Below are 16,952 nucleotides of genomic sequence, written 5' to 3' on the forward strand. Positions count from 1 at the left end.
TTATTTGATTCTTATCCATCCTAAGAAAATCAGACAATATTGATTATGGTTCTAATAAAAGGGGTGGATTTATTAACTCCAATTCCAAAGGTTTTCCTATGGCGATGTTATATTCTTCTAGAGTCCGAGTCAACTCATGCTTACCAAATATGAACATTGATATTTGGGGGCACCAGAAATGAGCGAGTGTTTGAATGACGCCGCTTTGGACATTGATGTCAAGAAGGAGAACAAGGCGACCAAGTCTGCTTTCCACATAGCTCACGGCCTAGACGACCCCACCATGATTTGAGTTCAATCTTTGGTGCAGGCACGAATCGAATGTCGGATCTTCCCATTGTTTATAGATTAGGACTCAACTAACATAAATTGTCATGGATCGACCAAAAACATAATAAGGTAAGTAAATTGTAGGAGTAAAGGGTAGAGAACTTACTTTATCATGCGATTAAAGCAACCACATAGACAAGCACATGAGATGTGGGGTTTGATTTCTAACTAGGAAGGTTAAGCAAGGTGAAATTAATAGGGTGGGATGACTAGTTGCAACCTCGCATACTAAGTCAAGTTCTCCTAACTCCGATTTAGTCAAGAATGATACCCTAATGCGGCGCAATCTCGCGGGTAGAGGTAAACATTCTTGACACCAAGAAAGAAACTTTCGGGATTGAGTTGGACAACTTCTACTACGCGGCCTCACGGTCGAAGTTGTATCCAACTCAATACCATCCTAAGTATCCTAGCACGGCCCAGGTCCAGCGGCAGGTTGAGTATGCGATAGTGTAGTGCTAATGCAAGGCATGCACAACAGTTTATATTAAGCAACACTTCATATATGAAAGTAAACTATACATTCCTACACCTTCTTGCAAAACAAATGTTAGCAAACACTTCCCCTTATATCTCTCATCTTGCAAGAACATTTAACACCTTAAATTTTAGGGATGTACCTTGGATCATTGCTACCAAACAAAAATATTTTTTCAAAAAGAAAATTGGCTTAAGTCCACTAAGCATTTCAACTCAATTCCCTAGTGGAATCGTCAAACTGTCGCAACCTAACCTCGGGTGAACCACCTAGGGTTTGGCCAATGGATTACTAAGCCTAAACTTAGCTCGGGTTTTTTTAGCCCGCACCAATTCGCGACTTAGGTTCAAGTTCTTAACATGCAATTAATTTTTAATTAAGAATCGCCACTAATCTATTTTTTGTGGGTCGATTAGAAACCCAAGTAAAGTAACGGGAGATTTACTTTATTCCTATGAACTAGAGATTATAAATTTGGGAACTTGATTACGTTAGATTTCTCTAACACCCTTTCGGTACTTTTCTTTTTTATTTTGAAAAAATATTTTGTAGGCAACTTGAATTGATTTTAATTTACTTCCCTAACATGTGAGGTGATTATATGGGTGCGCAAACCACCAATTTAACACTCAAGAAAGTAATAAATAAATTACAAAACTTACCTTGTAACAACAAGAGTATCTGCACTGTTAGATTATAATTCACATCAACAGTCCTAGACATCATTTCTAATTAACACGCAATCATTTAATTCACATCAAGATTTTCTCTTATTTAAATGAAGTCAAGCAAACTACATTGCATATGATGTACAAATTTTTTAACCAAAATGACATGCGACGTGTAACCTAACATGCAAACTATATGTCACACGACATTTATTAAATGACCTAATCTAATGATATGAAAAGATTAATGCAGCTATTCTAACATATACACATTTAAATGATGTGCAATGGATGACCTAATTCTACATGACATATGCATGCTAATTTTTATGTTTTCTTTTATTTTTAATTAAATTTCGAAATTAAAATTACCCAATAATTACACATTCAATTTAAGTTAATGAAAGGAAAAACTAATATCCTAAATTATTATTATTTTTTATTTCAAAAGTTCGAAATTAATAAATTTCCTATCCTAAACATGCAAAACTATCCTAATATAGGTAATGTTCTAGCATGAATCTAATCTAACTAAAATATATTTTCGGTGGGATAAATAGAGCAATTAAAACAAGACGAGCACCAAGTCATTCAACATCGTCAAAGATATCATACACCATCCGAATTAGGAAACAATATCCAAATCAAGCTTAATTATTTCGCTAATAAAATTGATAAATTGATCTTAAGCCTTAAAGATCAAGATATCAATTTTATTCCCACGTGATTAATTATTCCATCTAAAGCTTTATAAATAGAATAAAAATTGGCGCGGTTGCGAATTAAGCAATAAATCCTAATTGAGAAATACGTCTATCACTTAGGTACCAATAGACATATATTAGGCAGTAAATATATTAGACACGTGTATCTCCAAATTTGGGCCAAATGCAATTAGACCGGGATCGCAATTGGCTCCTCGAGCGGAGGGCAGTGATGGCAACGACGAGGGGGCTTGGGCTGCTGGTGTTGGTAGCAGCGGTGGCGGGTGCTGCAGGTCGCGTTTGGAGCTGGGATCGGGCTGCTAGCGTCGTGGTTTGCTGCAGCAAGAGGTGCGGGGATCGACGGAGCGGTGGCGTCGGCAGCAGTAGCAGCTGATGCTGTAGTAAGGGGGCGGAGACCGGCTCGGTAGAGGGCTGCTGGCGTCGGCGTGGTGAAGGCTCCACACGGAGATGGCTGCAGGAGCGGCGGGGTGATCGTGGCTTGCTGGCGGAGCGGTGGTGGTAGAGGCGCGATGGCCAGCACGCGGCTCATGGGTTGCTGGTGAAGCGGCGGTGACGGTGGGCAGCGGCGGCGTCACAGCTTCGGGCAGAGGCGGTGGTGCGAGCTCGCGGGTGAGGGGAGCTCCGGTGGCAGGCGGAATGGCGGCCGACTCGGGTGAGCTGGCAGAGCGGCGGTGGTGCTCGGAGACCGGCTGAGGATGGCTCGGGCGGCAGTGCAGGGGATCGGCCACGACGGCGGATGAGCTCGTGAGGAAGAAGAACAGTGCTTTTTATTTTTCTGTTTTGGTTTTTTTTTTTCTTTTTTTTTCTCTCCCTCACGTCACTCTCACGTCTCTCTCTGTTGTACCCACTCTCTGCACACTTCAGAATTTCAAAACCCCACCTTTTGTGCTGACTTTGACCCAAAAAAAACGAAAATAGAACCCCCCTATGAAGTGATGAAAAGAGAAGCCCCCTTTGTCCGTACGCGAGCCGGCTTTTATAAGCAGGAGACTTAATTTTTGTGAAATATTTTATTTTATTTTTCAATACACATGAATATCAATTTTGCTCATGCGAAGCCTTTTGAATATATCGTCAAAATATATGCACCCAATGGCAATATTCTCTTTCATCTTTTTTATAATATTTCATCCGAAACCTTCCTTTCTACTTAAAAAATATATCATTTGGTGTATATTATCTGAATATATGAAAAATCTCCTATCATATCATTGAATATTAAAAAAATTAACGTTTATCTATCGTCAGTCTAATGCAAATGGAACAAAATAAAATAAAATAAAATAAATGCTCCTAAAACTATATGTTATGCAATTTTAGTTCTATATATATATATATATTTAGGGGTAAAATTAATCTCCCATTTTTATACAATAAATAAATAACTGAAACGTTAAAATTTAAGTGTCAACAATATAGATCAATTGGATGAGGTATGCATGAAAGTACTTGCCCCAAGGATTATTGCTCCTATGAACATAGTAGCAAAATAATCCAAACATGTTACATAAGGTAAATATTGTATAACAGTTCAATTTTCCACAAAATTTTCCATTCCTCTGTGTAAATAATCTAATATTGATTCACAATCAGTAATATCTTCACCATCTAGAGTAAGGATTCCTTGATATGTGGAATCGTCTTGCGCCATATGTACTGAGATTGTTCGGGACACATGGTCCAAGCCCGGTGAAAAATACAAATTTCAAAGATTTTGCTTGTTCTTCAAGTTGACTACTGACGAGAAATGCTTACCTCTATCTAGTCAAGGAAAGTAATCGATAGAAAAGGCATGTTTTTGACATGATGCATAGAAGAGATATCCTTGTTCGATAGGAAAGTCAAGTCGTAAAAAGTAAGTCATTTGCACGGAGGGAATATTGCTTTTGATATTGCACTAGAAAAAAAAGCAAAGTTTTCCACGCGGTTTAAGCAAAAGCTACTATTAAAGGCATTTGTGCGTTAAGCAACAATCACTTAGTGGATCCAGTACTCAAATGCTCTTTCTCTGCTTTCTTTGAGACATGATGAATCCTATGTTGAAATCCAGGATGGATGGAAAAGAAGTTTCAAGCTTGAAGACAAGTTTTGTACGCATAATAGCCCAACTACAAAGTATTGGATTTGGTTCCCCTAGAATGCCTGAAAGCTTACAACAAGAAGGAGCTCCGTAGATATGTCAAAGGAATTACCATTCTTATGTTGATGCGGAATAAACCTTGAATGCCATTGTCAAAATGGAAAAAGGCTATGAAGAACACCATGCATTGATGGGTGGTGAGGTCCCATAATCCTCAATTGATTGAACATGTATTTCATGAGTGGACAAATACTTTGAAAATTATTGTTGCTTTATAAGCTATCTTGTTCAAGGTGTTGTTGGGGAATGGTTATATCGACAAATCATCAAATACTTATGACTAGATTGATCAAATTAAAAAATTTGGGGCTAAATCAATGGCGACTTTTCCACTATTTCATGACATTGGAATAGTCACGAATCAATGGAGATCCTGGTAATATATTTTCTATTCTATCCTATTATATTATATTATCCTTTCTCAATTATGGTAGAATTATTTTCCAATATCGGTGGTGAATAGACCGGTCTTTTCTTCATTCCCACGAAATCAAAGAGTCGTGATAGATCCTAAAAGAAGCACTTTTCCATATATGATAGAGTTCCTTAGTCAAGAATGTGATCAGATACACCGTCATTGGTCTGTCTTAAGTCCTCAAAAGTTTAATTGTTTTGGTTTGTTGACTCATAAGGCAACGCATTTAAAGCTAGTAAACTTTGGGAGACCACGCGTGCTAAATGCATAGTATAGAGATCAATATTAAATTCCTCTACCAGCACGGACAATGAGTTTTATAATTTCTCCTAAGCGTTATATGTACGTCGTTTCTTGGCTTGTTCTGGGCAAACTTGCAATAAACGGCATCTGAATTGACAATTTTGACATGTAGGGTCGTCAATCATTTCAGTTGTGACACTTCACATAGATTATTAATAAAAAGGAATGCGTTTATGACTTGTGGAAAGAGGCCTTTTTTCGGTAGTGGAAAGTGCTGACCCACTCCAGGAAATGTCGATGAACCTTCATACTAGTTATAGCGTTGACTCACCTCCTCCATAAGTTTCTCCTTCCTTGTCTCCATTTGGATCCCCTATTTATCATTTCTTTTTATCTACCATACTGATCATTTTGTCTTCCTACTTGTTGACTCATTTATCTTTTTTTCTCTTAAGTTAATACTACGAAAAAACCCTAAATTGATAAATTGTAACAAATTTGCCTCTAATACATTTATAATAAATATCCTATCTATTAATTTTCATTAAATTGAGTTAATACAACAAAACCAAAAAACTCATATAGTCATGATAGATAGAGAATAAAACCCTAAATTGACATAGCTGTCAATAATCACGAGTTATCTAAGTCAATAATTTGATAGCAAAATTTAATAGAAATTAACTAAGAGTAAATTTGCCACATGTGTACCAATTTGAAATTTTTGGTGGTTGAAAAATTAATTTAAGGTAAATTTACCATAAATGTACTAGGTTGAAATTTTTGTAGTGTTAATAACCACTTTCTTTTAAATGACCATGAAGGGGATTTGTGACCAGTAAACTTCTCAGGTGAGCATAAGATCTCCTCCTCACCTGTCATGCCCCAACCTTGGAGCATGTGACGGCCCTAATTCACTTTGGTCATTTAAATGTGATGTTCTAAAATACGGCGCTAACCCATTCGTTTTATCTTTCAATTAAATGCAAACAGAAGCATATAATAATCACCTAGTCAATCGTAACAGTAGGGATAGTGTAAACATAACAACAAATATTTTAAAAAGCACTACTTTTATTTATATACTTGTTAAACCTTGGAAGTTTAATATTTACAAGCCTTTATAACCGCAACTTCTTACTAACCAACACAAAAACCAACAGGGGTTAGGGTTAATTTAAATTTCTCTAAAGCGAGGGCCAGCCAAAAAGTGATTCATCTCGCGCCCATCAGAAGTCGTGGTATTTGAGTGAAGTCTTAGGGTTGTAATCGGAGGGGTACTCCTTGTCCGGATTAGACTCCAAATCCTCTACGACATCGTTGGGGGTATCGATATCCATTGGATCCTAGATCTGCTCCTCAGGACACTTGTTGGGTAGTCCATCAAAAGCATGCATCGGGACAAAACGGTCATCGCCAACCTGAATTTATCATGCCTTAAATTGGTGAGCCACCCAGTTGTCCTACCCCTCTACCCTACTAGTGGTAACAAAAAACTCATACACATGGTCGCTCCTCAGGATGGGGTATGGGGTCACAACAATGTCTTGACTCCAAACTGAATGTAACGGTTCTCCATCCTACGGGCTTGAAAATAATAAACAACAAGTGAGATAAAGTTTTAGTAAGTCAACAACCTAAGTCTCATTTAGGATGCTCACTTGCCTTGGGTGCAACCTACATATGCAGCATTATATCGATGGCAGATCAATAGCAATGCCCTCTACTTTGCCTTAACTATAACCATGATCAAGCCATTTGACCCAAAGACAAACATCAAAGCCATCAAATAAACTCGCAGGTATTCTTACCTTGCTTTGGCACACCCCTGCATAACATCAACTAGCACATGCCCATAGCAATGCAATAAGCATAATATATAATTAGAACACTTCTCATGCTTTTCCATGCACAATGCATTCAAGGGTGTTCCAATTACATATCTAAAATTAACCATTATTCAATGTTAAGATAACATTAATATTTTTTAATGTTTGGTTCAGTTAGTTTAATTTATCGAAATGAATTTATGATTATATAAATATTTCTATGAAGGACAAGAGAATGGATTATAAAAAGAATATATATATAGATTGCTGAGTTATTTATGCTTGATTTTACTCAAACAATCTGAAGGGCTTTAAGCCACATTTGATTTTCCTCAAATTTGATTTATGAAAATTACAGAGAAATCTAGATGATTTTGAATGCTAATATTTATTTGCTTTTTGGACTTTTTGCGTTTAGAGTAACAATTTCACACTTTAGGTATAAAAAATAAAAGTCAAGAGTAAAAGTGAAAGCAAATACCTAACTCTTTCGCCCTCTGGAAGACCCATATCGCAGGTTCATGATCGAACTCCTCTTAAAAATTATTCTTGAGCTGCGTTAAAGCAGCCTCTGACATTTTCTATGATCAAAATCTACTACGAGAAACTTGATTTGAACCATAATTATTCAAATCGGCAGTGGTCCGCGGTCCAAAGATTCGAAATTGGCCTTCCTCCTTATGTATGTTAGCAAAACTCAAAAAAAAAGAAAAAAAAAAAGATACTGATTGAAAATAGATCATAAAAGCAGATTGCTCTCTTCTTATTGTATAAGAAATTACATTTTATTGTGAAATAGGGGTTATATGTACAAAATAGAAAAAAGTTACTTGCATTGAAAAATATTTACATGCATCGAAAAATATTTACATGCATCGGAGTATTTCTTTTATTAGTTGTAATATTATTACTATGATTGATGTGTGGCTGTGCATATGGTGGCATCAATAATCAACAGTTATTATTAATGGACAATTTGTTTGATAAATAATTGTAATTGCTAAATTTTCTCTATTATCACAATATAAAAATGGGATTAGAAATTTAGGATATCTCATTTGCCTGTGCCATATATTTGATACACGTTAAGAGTCATGGTACTATAGACTCATTAAGCCTGCAACTCAAATCATCAGTTGGAAAGAAAAGGGAATCCGGAAATGCTAAAATGCAACTCAAAACATCAGTTTCAAGGCATAACAACAGTCAAACTTCAATCTCTTAGAAGGAAATCCGAAAATACTAAAATGCAAGATATTTGAGACCGTAAACAATAGTGGGGTAGATTAATGGAATTACAAATGAGGGCATATGGAGATGATACCAATTACTAAAGGTCAGTAAAAAAAAATGTTAGTGACACTTACCAGAAAATACAACCCTATTATCATCTTGAAGAAGAATTAAGGATTTAAGAACCCTGTCTATGAGTGGCTTTAATTGGCTCTCTAAAGGCACATGAGAAAAGACCCATACAAGATCAAGAATTAGTTGAAAGTGCCCTTCAGTCTCATGTAAACAAATAATCTCATAAAATTAAAAATGGGAAGGAGTTTGTGGAAAAATAAAAGAGGAGGAGAAACTGCTTCAAATGAAAAATATCAACCCTACAGTATTTGCAAGAAACAAGTCACCTGGAAAGAAATATTTGGTTTCCTGGTAAACCATAAGGTTGCTCTTGTAAAAGTTTGGCCACCTAGACAAAAATTGTCACTTAAAAGCAAATTACTGAGCTAATTATGTTGAAGAAAAGTAAATAGAAACAATACTACCTATGTAAGCCAAGCAACAAAGGTGTTGGAAGAATAATACGTATTATATTGATAGTACTAACATGACGGGGGTTCTCCAAAAGGTATAAATTTTTGTACGATAGCCATTTTATTATTAAATTTTTCAATTATACTAATTTAGTCATAAATTTTTGACGATATGTCATTTTAGTTATTTTGGCCAATTTTAGTCAAAAATTGCCTACGTGACCTGACCAATACTGGCCAACATTGATGTGACTGATTTTGGAAAATTTTAATTTTATAATCTAAAAAGTCAAGCCATGTGGCACTCTAACAATTTTAATCATGTTACTCCTCCTAAGGTCTTTTTATTTTTATTTTTATTTTTATTTTTTTTTGCTATGATGTCATGGTTATGGCTAGGATGATGCCCGATGTTGTGTGTACAAGTCACCCAATCCAGATGTTTCGTTTCACATATAAGGTCCGACTTGTACATGCAATTGTACACCTGTGATGATTAGTACAGATTTGACTCACCAATTTTTTTCAATGGTTTTTTTCTTAAGGACATATTTAAGTATTTAACATACTAACAGAACTGAAAAACCTCTTCCTAAGCATCACCTCGTAACTTAAGATTACGCATTTGCTCTAGTAAAATTCCATATTTATTCACGCCAGATATATGCATCTACTTTTAGTCGTTGGCTTTATTTCGTTTTTTTTTTTTTTTTAATAATTCGGTGCTGTGTTCACATTTGTTCAAGTTAGCATTTTAATTGGAGAGTCCTTTTAACTTCTTCTTTTTTTCAATTAAGATATTTGGTAAATTTAGATTGTAACATTATGGGTTTCCATTGTACACATATTGTCCATTTTGGACACTAAGTCCTCATGGTTTTGTTCTTCTTAGAGTAGCTTATACTACCTAGATGTTACATTGTCTCATAAGGCAGCCCATAACTCCTTCCCTAGGCGATGTGGGACAAGAGACATGCCCCCTCCCTACGCACGTCCAAGGACCGAGGGGCTGACACACCGCCATCCCTCCTCCCTGTGCACTACTACTTGAACTGTCACACTCTCCACTCCTTATGAGCACAAAGCATCCTAGTTGTGGCCTCACACACAGTCAAGAGTCGGCTCTAATACCATTTGTAACATTCTGGGTTTCAATTGTACACATATTGTTCACTTTGAATATTATGTCCTCACGGTTTTGTTCTTCTCAAAGCAGCCCATACTATCCAAGAAAATACATATGTATAATTAGAGGTCCCATTACCTTATAAGGTAGCACAGAACTCCCTCCCTAGATGATGTGAGACAAGAGACATGCCTCCTCCCTACACACGTCTGGGGACCGAGGCACGGATACACTGTCGCTTGGGCTGTCACACTAGGCTACCTTATAAGGCAATGAGACCTCTAATTGTATACACACACATTTTCTTGGGGTAGTATGGGCTACTCTTAGAAGAACAAAACCGTAAAGACTTAGTATCAAAAGTGGGCAATATGTATACAATGGAGACCCAGGATGTTACAAGTGGTGTTAGAGTCGACTCTTGACCATGTGTGGAGTCACAGCGAGGATGTTGTGTGCTCCTAAGGGATGGAGAGTGTGACAGCTCAAGCGATAGTGCGCGAGGAGGAGGGCTATCGATGTGTCCATGCCTCGGTCCCCAGACGAACATAGGGAGAGGGCATGTCTCTTGTCCCACATCGCCTAGGAAGGGTGTTCTAGGCTGCCTTATAAGGCAATGGAACCTCTACTTGTACACACACATTTTCTTAGGATAGTATAGACTGCTCTGAGAAGAACAAAACCGCGATGATTTAGTGTTCAAAGTGGACAATATGTGTACAATGAAGATCCAAGATGTTACATAGATTACTAACATTTTTTTAAGGGCGATGCTATTTTCACCCCCTAAATAACTAAATCCACCCTCATTTACACTAAAAAGACAAAACTACCTTCAATCTTTCAATTGCAGTTTAATGTGATAGCCCCATTCCTTTGTTTTCTATTGTATATTTTCCTGTTTAGCAAGTTACCATAATAAAATATTTCACATGTTTGTTTTTTAGCGTATTAAATAAAAGTGCATTTTTGGCTACTCTTACAATGTTTTACATGTTCCGTGTAAAATTATCTCACTCATAAAAAATGACATTCTTTGATATGGTATAAAACTGAAAAGTCTTTTTCTTTATTATTGATCTTACAGCAATGTATCTATTAGTGTCCCTCTTTTCTCAAAAGCTCACTTTCATGGGGAAGTTTTCATTAAGTTCATTAGTCTAAAAAATATACCGTTTCTTTATTCAATATGTTAAAGAATTTATCTTTCTTCCTTATTTTATTGGTGAGATTCTTTTATATAGAGCATGTAAGACATTTAAGGAATATTTATGAATACACTAAAAAATTATACCCAATAAGGTATCTTTATTTTTTTCATAAATAGTTCATAAATGATATTAATTTTTGTTAATCAAAAAATGATATTTCATAGGCATTTCTATAAAAAAAAAAATCTTACTTTATCCAAAAATTTCATATACTTAAAAATTTATCCATAAATTTGATTGACAATATGGAAAAGAACTAAATTTCTTGGAAATTTCTCTTTTCGACATAACAAATTTTATGGAAGTAATATCTACTGATTAAAAAAAAAAAAAACATACCGTCTTTAATATACATGAAAAAATAATAAACAATAGATATAATCCTTAATTATGGTAAGTAGTTCCTACACACACACACACACACACACATATATATATATATAGAAAAACTAATAGAAAGGGGAAAGTAAATACATTTGGGACCACCAATTTGACTTGCAATTGAAGATAGAGGACAATTGTGTCTTTTTGAAAAAAAAAAATTGAGTGGATTTAGTCATATGGGGGTGGAAATAGCACTGCCCTTTTGATGATAAGTTATAGGATTGATGTAAACATAAGGTTTACCCATCTTTATTAACAATTTCTCTCGTTCAACTAGTTTCAGGTTAGCCACGTTTATGCGATTTACTATCAATTCTATTGTTGCAAATATCAAAACTTCGCCATAAGTCCCCAAGCTTTATGGTAACTTTCTTTTTTCTTTTTTCTTTTTATAAATAAATTAGATATATTTCTTTTTCTAAAATTAAAACCACAATTTCAGTGACTTTCCATTATTTACCTGTTAATAATCTTATAGGAGAAAAGTTGACGAGTGAGGACAAATAAAATATGGTAAGTTCGTATGAAAGTTGATAAAGTGAGGCGTTAGATAAGACTATCCAAACACCCATCTCAACTATATAAGAATCATAAGAACAGAACCTGTTTTATTTAAGAACAATGCTGCTTTAGGACTACGGAGAGGTGTTCATTGTTAGTGAATCATGTATTCGAGCACCCATCTCAAGTAGCATATCCATCATGTATCAAAATTTTATTGCCTATCATTCATTTGCAATTGTTATGTGCTAGAATATTTATATATTATATCACGCTTTCATCAAATGGCTTAAACTTTTTAGAACAGTTGATAGCAATCTAACAAAATTACATATTCAAATCTTACTCAATGGGATTTCGGCATGTTCCAATCTTCAGAAGTTTGACTTATTGTACTCCAATTAGAAATTTTCCATGTTCTATATTCCTCCACAAACACAATTAGCAACAGCTCACCCGGGACAACCTTTCGTCTTTTGAGAAGCCGCCGTGGAAGGAGGCCGATGTAAAGTAGCCACATAGACTCCTAGTCCTCCGCCATATATAAAAACCCATGTTGTGGCCTCACCCTGAATACAAAGAATAAATCCCCCTTATTCATTAGAAAAACCGCACGCACGCACACAGCAAAAAATAGAAAAGATGCCAATGACACTTCGTCTTCTTCTTTACAGTCTCAGCTTTTCACCATCAATGCTGCTGAATTCACCCTCACCATGAGCAAACATTACTGTTCAATCTCCAGCACCTTCGCTCCCAATAGCACCTACCAAGCCAACCTCAAACGTGTTCTTCATGATCTCGTCTCCAATGCGAGTTCCATCCGCGATGAAGGATTCTTCTTCACATCGAGCGAGGCCGTCTACGGCAGCTTTATGTGCAGAGGCGATGTCTTGAAGGGAGAGTGTGCGGAATGCATCAAGCAAGCGAGCGTCGAGATAACCCGCCTGTGCCACTGACCAAAGTCTCTATCCTGTGGTACGATCAGTGCAGGTTGCGCTACTCTGATGTGAATTTCTCCTCAACCGTGGAGATGAAACCACGGTTGGTTGGATACAATGAAGAGAACATAGAAAACAAGGATGAATTCATGAAGCTACTGAACAAGACCATGGGTCATGTGGTGGGAGAGGCTGCTCAGCATCGTCCGAGAAAGTATGGCCATCAAGACGTCAAGTTCACTCGGGAGAAAACCTTGCACACCTTCGCACAGTGTGTGCCTTATCTTTCCCCCAACAATTGTCGGAACTGCCTTCACAATGCCACAACGAGCCTCTTAAGCCTCCTAAACGGGAAAATTGGGGGCAGAATGTTGCTTCCGAGTTGCTTTGCCCGGTTCGAGATTTACCAATTTTACGAGAGCAGCTCAAAAGGTGGGTAGACCCTAATACTTTCTTTTTAAAGTTCATCATCATGCTTGTTGCTTTTTCTAAGATCACAACAGAATTCACGTTGTTGGCTTCAGCTGTGTTTTTGCTTAGCTGTGAGTTTTTCTAGCAGCAAAAGAATAGTTTTCCTTTCAACTCGGCTACAATTAAAAGCTCTACAGTTAGATCACTCACAGCTCGTTTCAGTTAAGAACGGCCAACTTGACTATCTGAAACAGTATTCGAATGGAGTTAGAGGATATCATGTTCTTATGTATGTGCTAGAAGATGAGATTTCATGGGTAGAAGGAGCCATACTTTCATGTATGTCAATGATACTAATAACTCCGACTACAAATGCAGGAAAAGTGCCCTTTCCGTTGAAAATATCAGCTGCAATCGTCGCCGCAACTGTAGGATTGACCCCAATTATTTACATGACAGCTCAGCATTTAGTAAGAGGAAGAAGAAGAAGAGTTCTAAGAAGGGACAGCGAAAGTTCCATAGAAGAATATTCGATTGGTAACTTGACGAAACAATGCTATTGCATAAATAAGATTAATTGATTTCATTTCACTAGAGTCGAAAGATATGTGAACCATTTTACTGCCAGTTAGGAGGCAAATTTCTGAGCTCCACTCCCTGCAATTTGATCTGCAAACAATAGAAGCCGCCACAAATAAGTTCTCGAACAACAGCAAGCTAGGGGAAGGTGGATTTGGTCCAGTTTACAAGGTAATTAAGATGTTCAATCATAACATTCAGCTTTTGACTCATCAAGAAGCTGATACTCGCTAATATAATATTGTGGTTTACAGTGAAGCCTCTCAAAGCACCAGGGCCTTTTTCTCATTCGTGTTAGTTAGATAGGAAAAACTTCGAGATTATGCATCTGGTTCTACTTTTTCAATGCCCAATTGCATATAAGTAATAACAAGAAGTATAACAAAATGAAGAAAAATTAAGATGTGTCTGTTTCGGGCAAATTTGTTTTGTGTCTATTATGTTATCAGGGTACACTACCTGGTGGTCAAGAAATTGCAGCAAAGAGGCTATCTAAGAGCTCTGGACAAGGAGTGGAGGAATTCAAGACCGAGGTTGAACTAGTAGCCAAACTTCAACATAGAAACCTAGTGAGGCTTCTGGGATTTTCCATGGAAAGCGACGAAACAATAGTGGTCTATGAATATGTGTCCAACGGGAGCCTTGATCACTTGTTATTTGGTTTGCCTCTCTTTTATCTCCTTTTGACCAAGTTAACACACCAGCATTTCAGTCTAAATGATATATTTCATTAAGAGAAAATGAGACGCAAGCATTATTTAGGCTAAATGAAGGCAAACCAGAAATATTAGAGATAGCAGGATGATGCAATACAAACAAGAATCGTGCTAGTATTCTGCTTAGTTTTCTCCACCGCTTCATCTCCACATTCACGAAAGGAACTTTAAAGATAAAACACTAATGAAGAAGTAGATCAGGAAGAAGAATTACATGATAATGAGAACACGGATCCAAAGTTGATGAAAACAACTATATGTGATGATTTGGGCATGAGCAATATGCCAGTATGAGTTGATGCAACTTACAAATTAATTTTTGATTGATGCATAGATCCTGAGCTCAATGGACAACTAAATTGGTCAGCTCGTTATAAGGTCATGGTAGGGGTGGCACGTGGACTGCTATACCTTCATGAAGATTCTCGACTTCGAATCATCCATCGTGATCTCAAAGCCAGCAACATTTTACTAGATGCTAACATGAACGCAAAAATCTCAGATTTTGGGATGGCTCGGATATTCAATATTGATCAGACTCAAGCAAGCACTAATAAAATTGTTGGAACATAGTAAGTTCAATATCGGCAAATCTAACTTGTTATTGCTGATGAATAGTGTGGCATTAGCATTAAACTTGGAGCGTTTTCTTGACATGCAACAAAAGCATACTTGTCCTAATTTGTTTCAGGCAATTCATATCCATAATTAAACATCTTCTCATTTCTCTATTACATATTGTGCTCAATGTAGTGGCTACATGTCTCCAGAGTATTTAATGTTTGGACACTTCTCCATAAAATCTGACGCCTTCAGCTATGGTGTGTTAATGCTGGAGATTATAACTGGCAAAAAGAACAGTCAATTCTTTGCATTGGACTGTGATGAGGACCTGCTTGGCTATGTGAGTATCTTAATAAAGTCCCTTTTTTTTTTTGGCTAACATAACTTTTAATATAAGTGCAACAATAGTATTAATAATACTATTCTTTTAGGTTTGGAAGCACTGGAGCAACAGAATGCCGTTGGAAGTAGTGGACCCAGCTTTAAGAAGTGCCTATCCTGTGAACGAAGTTATTAAATGCATGCACATCGGGTTGCTCTGTGTGCAAGACGATGCGGAAGACCGACCTACCATGGATTTGGTTATTCTCATGTTGAACAGCAATTCTATTAAAATCCCAGTGCCTCAAAGACCTTCATTCTTCTTTCCTGGTAAGAAGTACCAACATGAACCTTTTGTTCTAGACTCAGGTCAATCTAACAGCAAAGTTGACCAATCCATTAGTGAGATAGCATCGCCGTGTTCTCCAACTGACAGTGATCTTGCTGATCCAGGTCCACAGTAGCCAAGATTTTAAGGCCATCATTTAGAACGAATTATTGTTTAGATTTCACCAGATAAAACGTGTGTACAAGTTTATAAAAATTCTGACATCTCCATAGCTAGGATTCTGTCAGAGGATTGCAGTAGTGGATACCTTTGATGTAAAGTGGATAACACTTTTCCAAATGCCATTGGTGATGGTAACAACCTGTGAACTTTGATATGTATCCCCCATACTGAATTCGTCATCATTTGGTCAAAAGTCACCAACCTCTCAATTTCTGAGAAGTCACTAGCTTTTGCACATCGTGGATTAGCATGTTGAGATTGGTCAACATTTCTCAGGAAGTCTGCCTAAAACTATTGGTTGCTAATATGTTGCACATAGGATTAATCAAAAGCTGCTTTGGACATCTTTCTCCCAGCTTCTTGACCTCAAACAGAAACATAATATTCCAGCAATTAAAAGAGATAATCCAACAGCTAGGATTGTAAAATTGAGGGCAATATAACCCAAGTTTGTATCCCGTCCTAAAATAGGAAGAGCTCTTATGTTAGTGATGTGAATCTTGCGGAAAAATTGTTCTACGAAAACCTGGATGGTGTGAGTTGCGAACCTCAACCTCTAATCAAATCTGTGATTGGCAACCTTGGTATGAACGTGACCCATTGACAAATGCGTGTCAACCAACCAATGTTATAGACACCACGAGCGAAAGAATTCGTTATTTCGCTCGATAAGTTAAATCGATTGTCACAAGGGAACCTTGATAAGATCAAGTCCTCAAAAGAACAATAAAAGAGAATCTCTCAACTTTTTTCCTTCAAAAAAAGTATATCCCCCAATGAAATTCAATGAGTCTTTAATAGCCGCCACACAAACCCTAAAACCAACCTTAGAAATCTGGTGCGCCATATCTTAGAATATGTCTAAACAAGAAGACATATATATATATATATATTGACTTGGTCAAATATTTGGTGACCAGATAATCAAATTGCGCCAAGATTTTCAAGATTCTTCAAGATTTGCTCCAAGGTCATCTCCACGCCGAAGATCACGAACCATGACACCAACAGCTTGCCTGAATTGCTTGGCCCACGCTCGAGTAATCAAACTAGTAGGAATAGATAATGGGTCCCTAGCACCACCTCCTTGATATGGCCC

General features: G+C 36.9%; 2 protein-coding genes across 2 annotated transcripts; one reads left to right on the forward strand and one right to left on the reverse strand.

Annotated features, from left to right (window-relative positions):
• Nucleotides 1–2,370: 2,370 nt before the first annotated feature.
• Nucleotides 2,371–2,730, reverse strand: LOC120292518 (lysine-rich arabinogalactan protein 19-like). Its single transcript, XM_039310746.1, has one exon. It carries the CDS (start codon nucleotides 2,728–2,730, stop codon nucleotides 2,371–2,373), a length of 360 nt encoding a protein of 119 aa, XP_039166680.1.
• A 5,932-nt stretch (nucleotides 2,731–8,662) lies between these two features.
• On the forward strand, nucleotides 8,663–15,806 carry LOC104442737 (cysteine-rich receptor-like protein kinase 8). Its single transcript, XM_039310747.1, has 9 exons — nucleotides 8,663–8,683; nucleotides 12,485–12,714; nucleotides 12,804–13,183; nucleotides 13,541–13,699; nucleotides 13,791–13,912; nucleotides 14,191–14,401; nucleotides 14,792–15,029; nucleotides 15,211–15,361; nucleotides 15,453–15,806. Exons 1-9 carry the CDS (start codon nucleotides 8,663–8,665, stop codon nucleotides 15,804–15,806), a joined length of 1,866 nt encoding a protein of 621 aa, XP_039166681.1.
• Nucleotides 15,807–16,952: the final 1,146 nt, after the last annotated feature.

This window comes from Eucalyptus grandis, chromosome 4 (assembly GCF_016545825.1).
Source record: "Eucalyptus grandis isolate ANBG69807.140 chromosome 4, ASM1654582v1, whole genome shotgun sequence".
In the NCBI taxonomy this organism is placed as follows: Eukaryota; Viridiplantae; Streptophyta; class Magnoliopsida; order Myrtales; family Myrtaceae; genus Eucalyptus; species Eucalyptus grandis.